This window comes from Thermobia domestica, chromosome 1, assembly GCF_964235325.1.
Source record: "Thermobia domestica chromosome 1, izTheDome1.hap1.1, whole genome shotgun sequence".
NCBI classification, from domain to species: Eukaryota; Metazoa; Arthropoda; class Insecta; order Zygentoma; family Lepismatidae; genus Thermobia; species Thermobia domestica.
Genome location: NC_137454.1, coordinates 164,470,741 through 164,483,407, shown reverse-complemented (window position 1 = coordinate 164,483,407; position 12,667 = coordinate 164,470,741). Strand labels below are relative to the sequence as shown.

Below are 12,667 nucleotides of genomic sequence, written 5' to 3'. Positions count from 1 at the left end.
CAATTAGTGAAGAACTTAACTGCAATGATGGGGTTGGGAGATGTTACAGCACCAATCTTATTCGCCTGGCATGAGTCCCTGCGACTATGCTTTGTTTGCCGAGATGAAGAAACCACTAAGTGGGGGACGTCCCGAATATTATTTTGGTCAGTGCTGTCCCTACGTGGACAGGCATAGAAGGAAGCTATCACTGGCATCCAGCCTCTGCCAGATGTGTGAAAACTTGGACACACAGCACCCAGAAAATTATATCGAAGGATTGCCGTTTTACTTTGTCAGTCATATTACCAGACTAAAAGATGGTCCTCCTATTTGTGTGAAAGTAGAAACTTAGGGTTATTTTTTTTCATGAAAATCCCAATAGAAAGAAATAATCGCGAATAATATTACATATTATCAAACGCCTCAGTTCTATTATCTAGACGAATTAACAGTCACAGCTGCTTCTTCGTCCAGAGGAACATGCACACCAATTACGTTTTTACAGTTGTGAGGTTGGATTAAACTCTGTAACCATCTTCCTTCATAGTTACATTGTTATCTTTCTACGTTCCTACCTTCTATTCATTTTCCAGGGCTGACTACAATGATGCTATTCACTTTTCATTTATTTATTCCAAACTCGATATTTATTATTATTATTATTATTATTATTATTATTATTATTAAATTTTACGTCCTAATCTGCTTCCCCATTACTTTTGTTTTTTCCTCACATTATTCCTGTAATCTACGCATTATTCTACAATTTTTACAGCTTATTTTGCATTTTTTTTTTTTTTTTTTTTTTTTGCTTTGCAAATTGTACGTCGTCTTTTTCTAGCGTTTCTTTTCTTTTTCTTTCTTTCTTTCTTCTCTCTCTAACCTACTTAAAACTTTGATTTGGCCACACACTTTTAAAACATTCAAACGAACATTCAGTAACTCGGACGAAGATAAACGACCAAACTTCTGTCCCTTAATCTTTTCCTTCGTTTCTTTGTACGTAAGATCAACTTATCTATATTTAGTTTCCTCATTGTGTATATTCATCACTGTAATGTAAACACCTTTCTATTTATACTTATATACATTTACTGTTTATCGAACGAGCAGTTGTCTAATTCAATTTATTATGATTTCAGTGTGTGTGCATGTAATATTATTTTTATGTATTTAATTTATTAGAATATGTAGACAGTAATATTACATTAGGAATTAAGGTCTAGTATACATTATTTTTAGTTTTAGTGATAATACACAGAAAAATGTAAGAAATTGAAGTTGAAGAATAGAATGGGAATAAAGAGTTCATTAATTCTCTTTTGTACAATAATTGTATTAATCATATAGGAAAGTGCAATATTAAAACAGTACGACATTAGGTAACAGTATTTAAAAATATCGAATTTCGACAGAAGGAATAGTCAGCAATTGATTTTACTTGCAACATCATAGAATCATTTTCTTCTAACATTGTAAGGACTGGGTTTGGATCAAGCATAAATAACACACTCATTTCTGAGAAAAAATGCTAAAAATTCTCTTGCCTTTAATGCGGGATCAGGGTGCGATTTTTAGTGCAGTAGTATGGATTTTACGTTGAGCTTTGGGGCTGCATTCTTGTTGTCTTGATGCTGAGAAACGTTAAATTTTATACAAAGAATCTGAGGAGACAGAACGGAATGTCATTTGTTGCAGTCTGTTCTGTAAACAAAATTGACCACTCAAAATTTACTTTGTTAATGCTATTTTGTTTTTCGAGTTTAACGACCTAGATTATATTTCAAGTTTAAGGGAGACTGTGATGAAGATTATGAAAGAAATGGTCGGATGAAGAAAATGGGAGATCCCGAAAAAAAATCCATGCACACTGTGTTTGGTCATCACAATGCGCACTTGGCGCAAGCTGATACCAAACCATGAAATTTCACTAATAAAACTCCAACTGACCAAAGCAGTAATATATTTTAAGATTATAGATTTGTGTTACATAGCCGAAACTGTAACACAAATGTATAATCTTAAAATACATTACTGCTTTGATGAGTTGGAGTTTTATTAGTAATCTTGAATTTTCCACAGCTACAATGAATAATTTGTAGAGACACGATTTTCTGTTAAATAAGAATTCGTAATTTCGTTAGAAAAATAGACGTAATGCGGGATAAAATCGGTGAATAGAAATGCAATGTAAGAACACTATTTTGCTTTTATTCCACCTTTTATTCCACCTTAATTTCCACTCATCAATCATCATACATGACTATATTAAACAATATTTGAGTTTTAAAAAAATAACATTAAGCTTATGTCATAAATATCATTGAATAAGAATATAATTTAAAGAAAAAAAAACACACACAGAGAACATTAATAGGAAAAAAAAAGAACAACTTTAGTGTCCAGTTTACTTATGCAAATAACACGTAAGCATTGTTGGTTTCTGGTGTAAAATTTGTTGCTCACGAACCAGCTTTCTTTTCTTTGTAACACAAAACAACTTCTTTTTGTGATTTTCGCTTTCATTCTCGACATAACGAATCGTGTCGCTTCCAGGCTAGTCTAACATTACAAAATTTACACCATTATTTTTTGACGTGCATAAAAAACGTAGTAACCATAATCTTTAAAAACTTGTGCTCTATCGAAACATGTGATTTTCGGCATTGTACCGGTTGCATTGCCGTTCAGAAGTACACGAGGCAAATCTGGAACCACACTCGTTGCAGCCAAGAAAACAGAAAGTGAGGGAGGACCGGCACCAGACATCCGGCAGTCCCATATTTCATTGTGGTAGTAAAATTGTGGCCCTGGTTTCATAAGGTTCTAACTAACATTTTATTTAAAATTGAGTTATATACAGTACGTAACCTAGAAATTGAACTTTATTCAAATATATTACTCTTGTTGTTGTAACTTGAAAAATAGACGGTCTACTAATTTGACAAGGTTCTAACTGCAGCTAAGTTACAAAAGTTTTATATATATATATATATATATATATATATATATATAATTTGTGTGTGTACATTCTATGTTCCTTGCCTTACATTAAAAAGATGATTTATTCTATTAATTTACCTTGAGAAGTAAAGAATGATATTTTTCTTCCATTATTTTTTGTTTTTGGCACACCAATTCTGAGCACACAATTTTGTTCTACTTCCTAAACCGTGCTGTATAAAAATAACTAAATTGGTAAATCGCAGATGTTAAACCGGATTAATGAAAATTTAATGTAAAATTACTTGTAGCAGAGCTCTAAACTATTAGGCAAGAAATATGTGAGCAAGAGGGGGGAAAGGTAGTGCATTGTAAAGAAGAAAGACTAAAAAGAAAAAATGTCAGGTTAGTTGTAGGTACGAATGTAGCAAGAAAATCAGTGCTGATGAAAGATTTGACATTCACATTTCATTCTGAGATATAACAGAAAAGAGAGAGACTAAAAAAAAATACGACCAGTTGAACTATAACGAAGCGACCTGAAGTAATATGCGTTCAGGATAATGAAGAATCAAGCGAAAATGGAGACGAAACTAAAAATCCAAAAACAAAGAAAGCCAAATCTCGTAGGAAGTACTCTTTTCATTACTACTTCAATGTTAAAGGAGAAAAGGTTCAAGTGTGCAAAACATTTTATTTGTACACAAAACCAATACTATGAATACAAACACATCTACTATAGATCAAAGAGGAAAAAGCAGTCGTCGCAAGCCAGAAGGTGAAACAGATTTTGCAAAGGAACACAAAAATCTTTCCCAACAGTGGAATCCCACCACTGCCGAGCTGACACCAGTAGATTGTATCTAAGAAGTCATCTGAACATTGCAAAAATGTGTGATCTCCACACTGAAAAGCGCCAGAATGAAAACAAAGCACCAATTAAGAAATCAATGTACTACCGAATATTTGGAACGGAGTTCAATTTAGGTTTTCATTTGCCAAAAAGTGACAGATGCGATGTGTGCGAGGCGTATAAGGTAGCGAAAGAGACCAAAACCTTAAGTGGTGAGCAAAAGGACAATTATGAGACCCATATTTTGTGGAAGGTCAAATGAGAGAAAACAGAAAAAGAAAACAAAGATCTTCCAGTCCTTGTCTTCGATTTGGAAAACGTTATAACATGTTGCCACGCAGATATCGGTAGCTTATATCGATATAATAGAAAGTTAAATGTTTACAACTTGACCGCGTACTTTATTCTAACAAAAAGTGTATTGTGATATCTGGAACGAAACAATGGTAGGACGTACAGGGAATAACATTGTTAGTGTTTTCAGGAGAATATTGGAATCAGTGGTTGTAAAAAATGAGATCATGGAACTCATTTTTTGGTCCGATTCCTGTGTGCCACAAATCCGTAATTTCCATATATCATATGCAGTTTTGGAATTTGAGAGAAAATCCGAACTTCAATTATGTTTCAATGAAATACTCTCTTCCAGGACATTCCTGTGTTCAGGAAGTTGATCGCGTACACAGTGCAATTAAAAAATCAGTGAACAAGACGGACCTTTATTCTCCTTTCGGTCTCGTAAGAATATTGAGGAGTGTAGACCATCACAACCCATACCGTGTTATTCAGATGAGGCCGAGTGATTTTAATGACTTTGGGACGACAGCAAAACTTCCAAATTACTAAACGATTCCATTCACTCAAGTAGCTAACTTGACTTTTACTCAAGAATTCACTACCGTTTTGTTCAAATCAAGCTAAGAGAGTTACGAGTCTGTTAATGTAGCAAACATCAAATTTCTAGAATCTTCAAAACGACAGGCTAAAGGGTCATGTTTCAGTTTTTTTTTTTTTTTTTTTTTTTTTTTTTTTTTTTTTTTTTTTTTTTAAGAAAGAAGACTTCGTTGTCCCTTTTATTCATGCCCTTGGGAAACAGGGAGTATTATACTGCACTATTAAACCTGTAACTAGTATTCGACACATATTTCATGTAAATAAAATATGAATAATTAATTTATTCAATTGCAGTTACACCCTTATCGTCCTAAGTCATGCCTTTTTGTCATTTTAATTTGACAAGGTTCTAAGTGCAGTTAGAACCTTGTGCCTCAGAAAATGGTTGTTTCAGTAAGACAAGGTTCTAACTGCATTTTACTGATTATCCAAAACGAAAAAAGTAAAGTCCCATTTCCAACATCAGTTATTTAAATGTAAACCTTCTAGGCAGTTAATCATTGTGTAAAAACATCATAATGATTAGTTTATAAATAAAACAACTATAGCGTAATCAAACTTCAAACGCGTTTTTCTCAACATGCAGTCACGTGCAGTTAGAACCTTGTCAAACTACCGCGAAACGACGAACTATTAGCGTTTACTCATGGTCAAGTATGCAGAAGGGAGAAATAATGGTAATGAATAAATCGTAAAAGCGTCGAAAAATAGTCACTTTCGCGTAAATTTCGTGGAATATCGAGACTCGTTGCAAATTTCGCTAATTCGACAGAATTTCGCGTTTAATCGCGAGCGTTATATGGCCTAACAAATAATGAAAAAAATATATGTATTTTAGATATACAGCACTTTCATACAAAACTGGTACATTTCGCGTTTCCGCGTGTCACCAAAAAATCGTGTCTCTAATAATTTACAACATGAAATTTCCCTCAATAATCCAGTACTTAATATACGGGTTACCTAGTGACTTGCGAAACAGCATTTCCCTTTATACTGAACGTAATTATGCTTGGAATGTTCTCGATTACAGATAATAGTGCATATCTTAATTATCAGTAATATAGTGCACAATTACACCATGAAACATTAAATAAATAAATACAAATGAATATGACAACATGATGTGTTGGGAGGGGAGGTTGGACAGTCGCCTTCAGCTTACAACTAAATAAACTAGCCAGTAGTGAATGTATGTATGAGTAGAAGACTTAAAATTAATGTCTTATTTGCTATTTCATAACTTAAAATCCTGAAGAAGTAGCAAGTACGTTTTCAAAGCTTAAAAAAAAAGTATACAAATTACGTACGTGCATTAATGATGATCATGAAATAATTTTGGTGTATAAACTAGCAGAGTATGATTTTAATAGTCTTCGAACGTATACAGAACGTAGACATGAGCTGATCAGTGTTTGTCAGTAAGGATGCGGAAGCGAGGCACATTTACAAATATGATACTAGAAATAAAAATATTAATGTCAAAAATAGAACTGCTTATGTTTGCTTAGGTTGTGTTTTTTAAAATTTTCAGCAAGAAAATTAGTCATTTTAAGACTTACTTGACACACTAGACATATTTTAAATTAGATAAGTTTGGTGAAATGAAGATCTTATCAAACACACGATAGAAAGAATCTCAACTTTAATAAATTAGTATAAAAGCCTTAAGTAACCACGTAACACTTTTACGATAAAGATGTAACCAGGGATAAAATTTCCACTTCAAAGGTATTCCAGTGTTACTTTTTGTAGAGATTTCTGTAACTGGAATATGTTCCATAATAGAATTGAATTTTTCTAAGAGAAATGATGAAAATTGAAGATTGAAAGGATTTATTTTTCAAAGTTTCACTTTCTTCACCAGCACAAGAAGTAAAAAAATAGTTCTATATTGTGGCAAGTGACAAGATTCTACAAACTGGAAAAGCAGAGAATGTTGAGATATAGAAGTATGATCCTAGATAACAAGAATAAAATTTCTCAAACGAGAAATAATTCCAAATCGAGACACGTAGAAACTCCATAGAAGGCAGGAATAATCCTTTTACAAAATTCAAGCTTGATGTAATATAATAGCTCGGTTTTGTTTGCGGAGCTTTCAAACTCCAAAAATAATTACCCAATACGTATTTGATTCTGTATGAAACCTGATACGAAACGACACGTATTACTAATTACGAAACTAATAATTTGATTTTTGAAACAGTCTAAAGTGGAGAGCTCCAAAATTATTGAAATTAATATGACAAAACAGATTTTTATTCATAGAAAAACACTGACATTGGATTTGCCTTCAGACCTTAGCTAAAATCAAGAAGCAACAAACTTAAATCGTTACGTGATACCTTTGCATTCTAATTTCTTTGGTTTCAAAACTTGAGAAAGAATTTCAGTAAAGAACAGAACAGTAAGAATTCCAAAGGTTAGACTCCTATAATTCAGTACTTACTCCAAGGTTTTGCCGTCTTCTGGACTACCTTTGTTCATATTTCTCACATGTTTGACGAAAAGTCTGTTGTAAATAAATACAAATAAATAATAATAAGTGGGCACTAAAAATACTTCCATTGTTATGATCAAATTATACTTCATTGTTCTTACAACAGATTTCTTGAGGACAGTGAAAAATATAACTACCTGGTTCATGTTAGCTTTGCTTTAGTAATTCAACATTAAAAAGCACAATCTCTGAGCAAAGGATTGATGTATAGAAAAGGGAAGGAAGAGATTATTTGAATATGGGAGAAGAAAGAAGTGGCAAGATGAGTTGATGAAAATGAATGATGGATGGGGTTATTTTAAGGGATAAGTCTAAAGAATGTGACAGTTGTTACGAGGTCTAACAATTAAATTTGCGAACACGTTCCTTAAACTGTGCTGCATACCTGTGTAATTACTTTCAGTGTACTTCTCTTGGGAAGCTATATATTGATGCCAGCGCCTAGTCCACCCTTCGAAGCATTGTCGTAACTCTCATAGCTACCATCGTATTAGAATTAATGTTACCAAAATACTTTCCTTTCAACATTGTTTTGATCCTGAGGTAATGAAAAAAAAAAGTCATTGAAAATTATATCAAATGAGCACGGCAAATGATCTATCACAGTTGTTTTTTGGTCAAAAACTTTCGAGTGGACAGTGTCGTGTAGGCAGGTACATTATGAAGCCATGAGTTTCTCGCGAAAAATTCTGGTTATTTGTGTCACCTTTTCACAATCTTTGCAGTACTCCCAATTTCTATACTTGGTTGACTATTTGACTTCGTGGTACAAACTCATGGTTATAATTCCATGAATATCGAAAAATATTGTCAACATAGTTTTGATTGCTGCAACTCCTTCGGTTATGGGGAGTGAGTTGGGCACGTTGTCGCTTTGTTTCAGGGTCCTACATGAAGACCCAATTGTCAGCACGTGTAATTATTCGGCCCAGAACTTCGTCCTGTCTCTCCAATAAGTATGTGCACATTTTCACCCTCCTTTGCTTTTGTTCATTGACGAGCTCTTTTCTTGGGACTATTCTGGCACACACTTTGCGCATGCCAAAGTTTTAAAGTAAAATTTTCTGCACAGTTTCTCTACCAATTTTCACTTCGTTTGCTTGACAGTTAGTTGCCGATTTGCACGCACAATTTCACAGACGTTGGTGGGTGATGTTTTCGTCTTCTCGACTCGTTACAGGCCTCTCCATCCTCTCGTCATCAGTCACTTGTTCTTTCCAAAGATGGTTTGACTCATTTGTACATTGCTGTTTTCTACATGGCATTCTTGCCGTGTGCCTGCTCTTCGTTGCTCCAGTTCCAGCTCAGATTTTTTTTACGACGCAACACACGCGCGAGCACAAACAAAAATATACGCCACTCAGCACCAACTAAGAACTTTATTGATAGCACAAGTGGCTGTGTTGAGTTCCTTACCAAGATCCCTGAGATAGCCATCGCTACTCGATTTTCCATTTACTCTCCATAGGTTTTATAGGAATATATCTTTAAAGTTACCATTGCAGTAATACAGAATGGGTTTAGTTTTAAAGATCCGACTAAGCAGAAACATTTTTTGGAAATTTTCATGATAGCAAGGACAGTTACTTATCATTCCATCCTCTGATCATGACATGGATTTTCGTAGGACGGATTCTTAATTTGGATTAGTGTTTAACATGTCGATCCCAGAGGAGGCTAAAATGTATTAAAGCTTAAATAGTACTTCAGATTTCCAATTCATATGACTGGTATCTAAAAAGGATGTTAAACTTCAATTAATAATTCGTATTATTTAACGTATTCGGAGAACGTTACTTAAACATTTTTATTAAATAAAAGAAAAGTAATGTGTATAGATATTAAAGATTATATATATATATATATATATATATATATATATATATATATATATATATGATGAATATATCGTGGTATAGAAGTTCTGTACATTGAACTTGTTCGAGGTCTTAGATCATGAGTATTGGTCGAACTGTAGTTTCACTATTTTAAGAAGTTTTATTTGATTGTAACACAATGTGCTCTATTTTAGGCCTATTGCGCTACAAGGTGGACTTCCAGAGTATGCAGTGTGACGAGCTAAATGATGATCTGTATGAAATAGACGATTACTAAGGAACTTCGCGTCAGAAACAGAATTTAAGGATTCGCCTGGTGAGGAGAATTGGCGTGTGACCGTGTTCCCTATGCAGACAGCTGACGAAAGAAGCTGGGGCATGTTCCGTTGTCAATATTTAATAATTTTTCATACTCTGAAGAGAAAAATGCCTTTGCAAAATTTGTAAAATAGTTACTTGTTTATAAACAAATGGGGGGAAACAAGAAAATGCAAGTTATTTATGCAAATCGTTTTTTGTTTTTCAAGTTATGTTTTTAAGGAAAAGAGCTGAAGAGACGTGTACAGTTTTGTTCTTAACATTGCCATTTGCTATCCAAAAGCATTTTTTTTTTTTTTCGTGGTTAAAGGTTATCATGGAAAAATGTAAAAGATACTATTTTTATTGTTGACAAAAAATTCAAAAGGATTGGGTTCTTTCTTAATCTCAGGCATATTTATGAAAAAAAAAAAAAGCAAAAGAAAGAAATGCAGTTTTGATTTAAATTTGCGTTATGTCTTATCATCTCCAATCCCAGGGGCATTTCTAAAAAAAATACAAAAAAAATCACAACAGACATTTTACAAATGTCTTTTACTATATATATATAAATATATATATAAAATGCATATAGCAGCAATCTGTTGCTTTGTATTATTGTATGTTAATAGAAATGACTGAACTTTACCTAGAACTATTGAATATTATTGTACAGTTTTAGTCATCAAAGTGATGACGTCATTATTTTTAAAAAAAGAAAAACACATTTTCATTGGAAGGCCACAAGAACGAAACTCCCACTACCGAAGTAAGCAGATGTTAGTTAATTAATGCAAATTATTTTTTTTAATCATTTAATCCATTCCTATTTACGTGTATAGTTAAAATCCGACAGATAACTATGGAAACAAAAGTATATTTAATTTGTTTAGATACAGAGTATATATATGTACGTGTTAAAAAAAAAAGTAATCATGGGTCATTGCAACCCATGACTTGTATAAGGACGAATTAATGTCACACATTATTGCCTCTAATAAGGTATTTTAAATATCTTTCCTGAGGAAAGCCTACAGTCCATTGGACGTAATTTTTCCTTAAGTGTGTGAACATATGTTTTTGCTCAATATATGTAACATACATTAGATATATATATATATTTAAAAATATATATATAAAGTGAGGTTGTGTTTACAATATCATACAAACAGGAATTTTTCTTCTACGTTTGATGCTTAATTTTTTGTACTGATTGCATTTTTGAATGAGGAGAGTTGCTTGTTTGTGATGAATGTTGTGTTCAGGGTCCTATTGAAAACTGCATTGTTACTGCTGGTCGAGAAGATAGTGTTATTGTACATACGTATATATATAAATCAAAGAAGTGACTTATTTTTCACTATTCATTGTCTTAAAAACGAAAAATCGCCACGTATTGATATAATTCTCATGCTATATACCATTAATAGACATCACGAAAAGAAAAAATACTTTCCTTGTTTATATGGTTTAAATTTCTATCTCAGAGTAGTATCTATTAATAAAATTTATATATATACCGGATTGTCACGAAATCAGCCCTAGATGTCACAGAATTATTTCTTAAAGAGTATTACCAATTCTCCATTTAAAGCTCGTAAGTAAAGCCATCCTTAAAACATAAAAGCTGCCACCTTTATCCATTGTTATTTGATTTAATGCCTTGAAATTTTTGGTGAAGAAATTAAACATTTAGTTAAAAAAAGAAGTCCAGATTTGACAGAGAAGTATTTAGAGTCTATAATAATAAGTAAGTTGGGAAAAAAAAGAAATTAACGCAAAACACCAAATATTATGGCAGAATGTGTCTTTCCTTTTTATTTTCATGTTTTTAAAAGGAAAATCTTAAGACAGTGTTTTACCGTCAGTCCTGAAAGTTCGTTTAACAAAAACGTTTAAGTTTGTGTATTTGTCAAGAAAAAGGCATTTCACATAATTAATTTTCATTATTCGTGTTTGTACAAAGGGAATTGAGTAATATCAAGCCTGTGTAATAAAAACCAGGTATTCCTGCTTAAGGATATACTCTTATCAATCCAGTAGGGTGGGTTAATGTGGGAGCTTTCTGAGTGGCGATTTTGAAATTCCGAAACTTTATTTCTTTCGGAACCTTATTTTGAATTGTGAAGAAATTATTCAGTAGCGTCCAAAGGCAGGATTTGCGTGATCATCCTATGTATTTAATATTACGTTTGTTTAGAAATGAGTGATAATGTATTTCGGGGGGAAAGAAGTATCAATTTGTTAAGCACTATGCAACGCGATGAAGCCTTAACGAAGGACATATTTTGCTAGCACGAAAATTTTAAAACTTTGTTTTCTTGCTTTTTGCCAAGGAATGGAAAGGGGGAGAAATCTTTTCTTGGTGGCCAATTGCCCCACGGGAGATGCTAAATGTGTTCTTACCATAGTACTAAGGATTATGGTAAGTAATGGTGGAGATGATGAGAAATGAAATTTTTGTATTATGTAAATAACAGAACAGTTACTTAAGAACAATATTGTGTGTGCGTGTGTGTATACAGTATGTATGTAATATGCATCCATCATCTTATGATGCATATCATAAGACGAAAACCGTGTTCCTGCGGTAAGGCGAAAGCTTTTCTTTTGGCTGTGAAAGTCACTAGAAAAAAAACACTGTTACGCAAAGTTGTTGACGATAAACACACATTGCAAAGAAAAATATCTTTTTGGGAAAAATTCGGAATAAATTTGTAAATGAAGTGAAAAGTATGGTCTTAAATATTGCATAATGCTACTTCACAGAAGCAAAAAGAATTGGACACTGCAAATTTTTACTGTATGCCTAGTGCCTGATGTGTCGAAAAAAAAAATAGGTTAATACTTTCAAATAAAAATGAATGAATGCAATTTTTATGGATCTAATGTGTATAATTGCTTCCTATCAAACCAAACAAGATCGACAAATTAACTATCTGTTCGTGTTAAATAAATAATGGTTTAGGAAAGTCGAAGAGTCGTTATCATAGAAACAGAAGCCCATCTATTAGTCCCATGTGTGCCAAATCATCGAATCATGATTATTACTACCTAAAATCCAAGTTGCTATTACCTTTCAATTTCAAGGTGCCCAAATGTGTTTCATAGAGGCTTGCCAATCAACACTACATGTTTCCTGCGTTATTTCCCGTTCTAAAGATGTGTGTGCCCATCTTAAATGTCTATTTCATTATACGCATCGTATTAGTTGAATAGTATTTTGCTGAAACATCAATGTGTATGCGTATTAGCTTCCCTGCGCATTAGCGCTCAGCTTTCACATCTATGCACGAGTAGCACAATAGAAAGAATTATTATTTTTTAAAATTAAGTTTCATTTCTTAAATAATCCGA

At 33.0% G+C, this 12,667-nt stretch overlaps 1 protein-coding gene across 2 annotated transcripts in view; it reads left to right on the top strand.

The window, feature by feature from the left end:
- Positions 1-11,082, top strand: part of eRF1 (eukaryotic release factor 1) — an 81,480-nt gene extending 70,398 nt beyond the window's left edge. For both annotated transcript variants that reach the window (XM_081765728.1, XM_081765719.1), the window contains one exon: positions 9,208-11,082. Coding sequence is in view for 1 of the 2 variants with exons in the window: in XM_081765719.1 (XP_081621845.1) it covers positions 9,208-9,290 (83 nt within the window). In the remaining variant the exon portion in view is untranslated. The remainder of the gene's footprint in view (positions 1-9,207) is intronic.
- Positions 11,083-12,667: the final 1,585 nt, after the last annotated feature.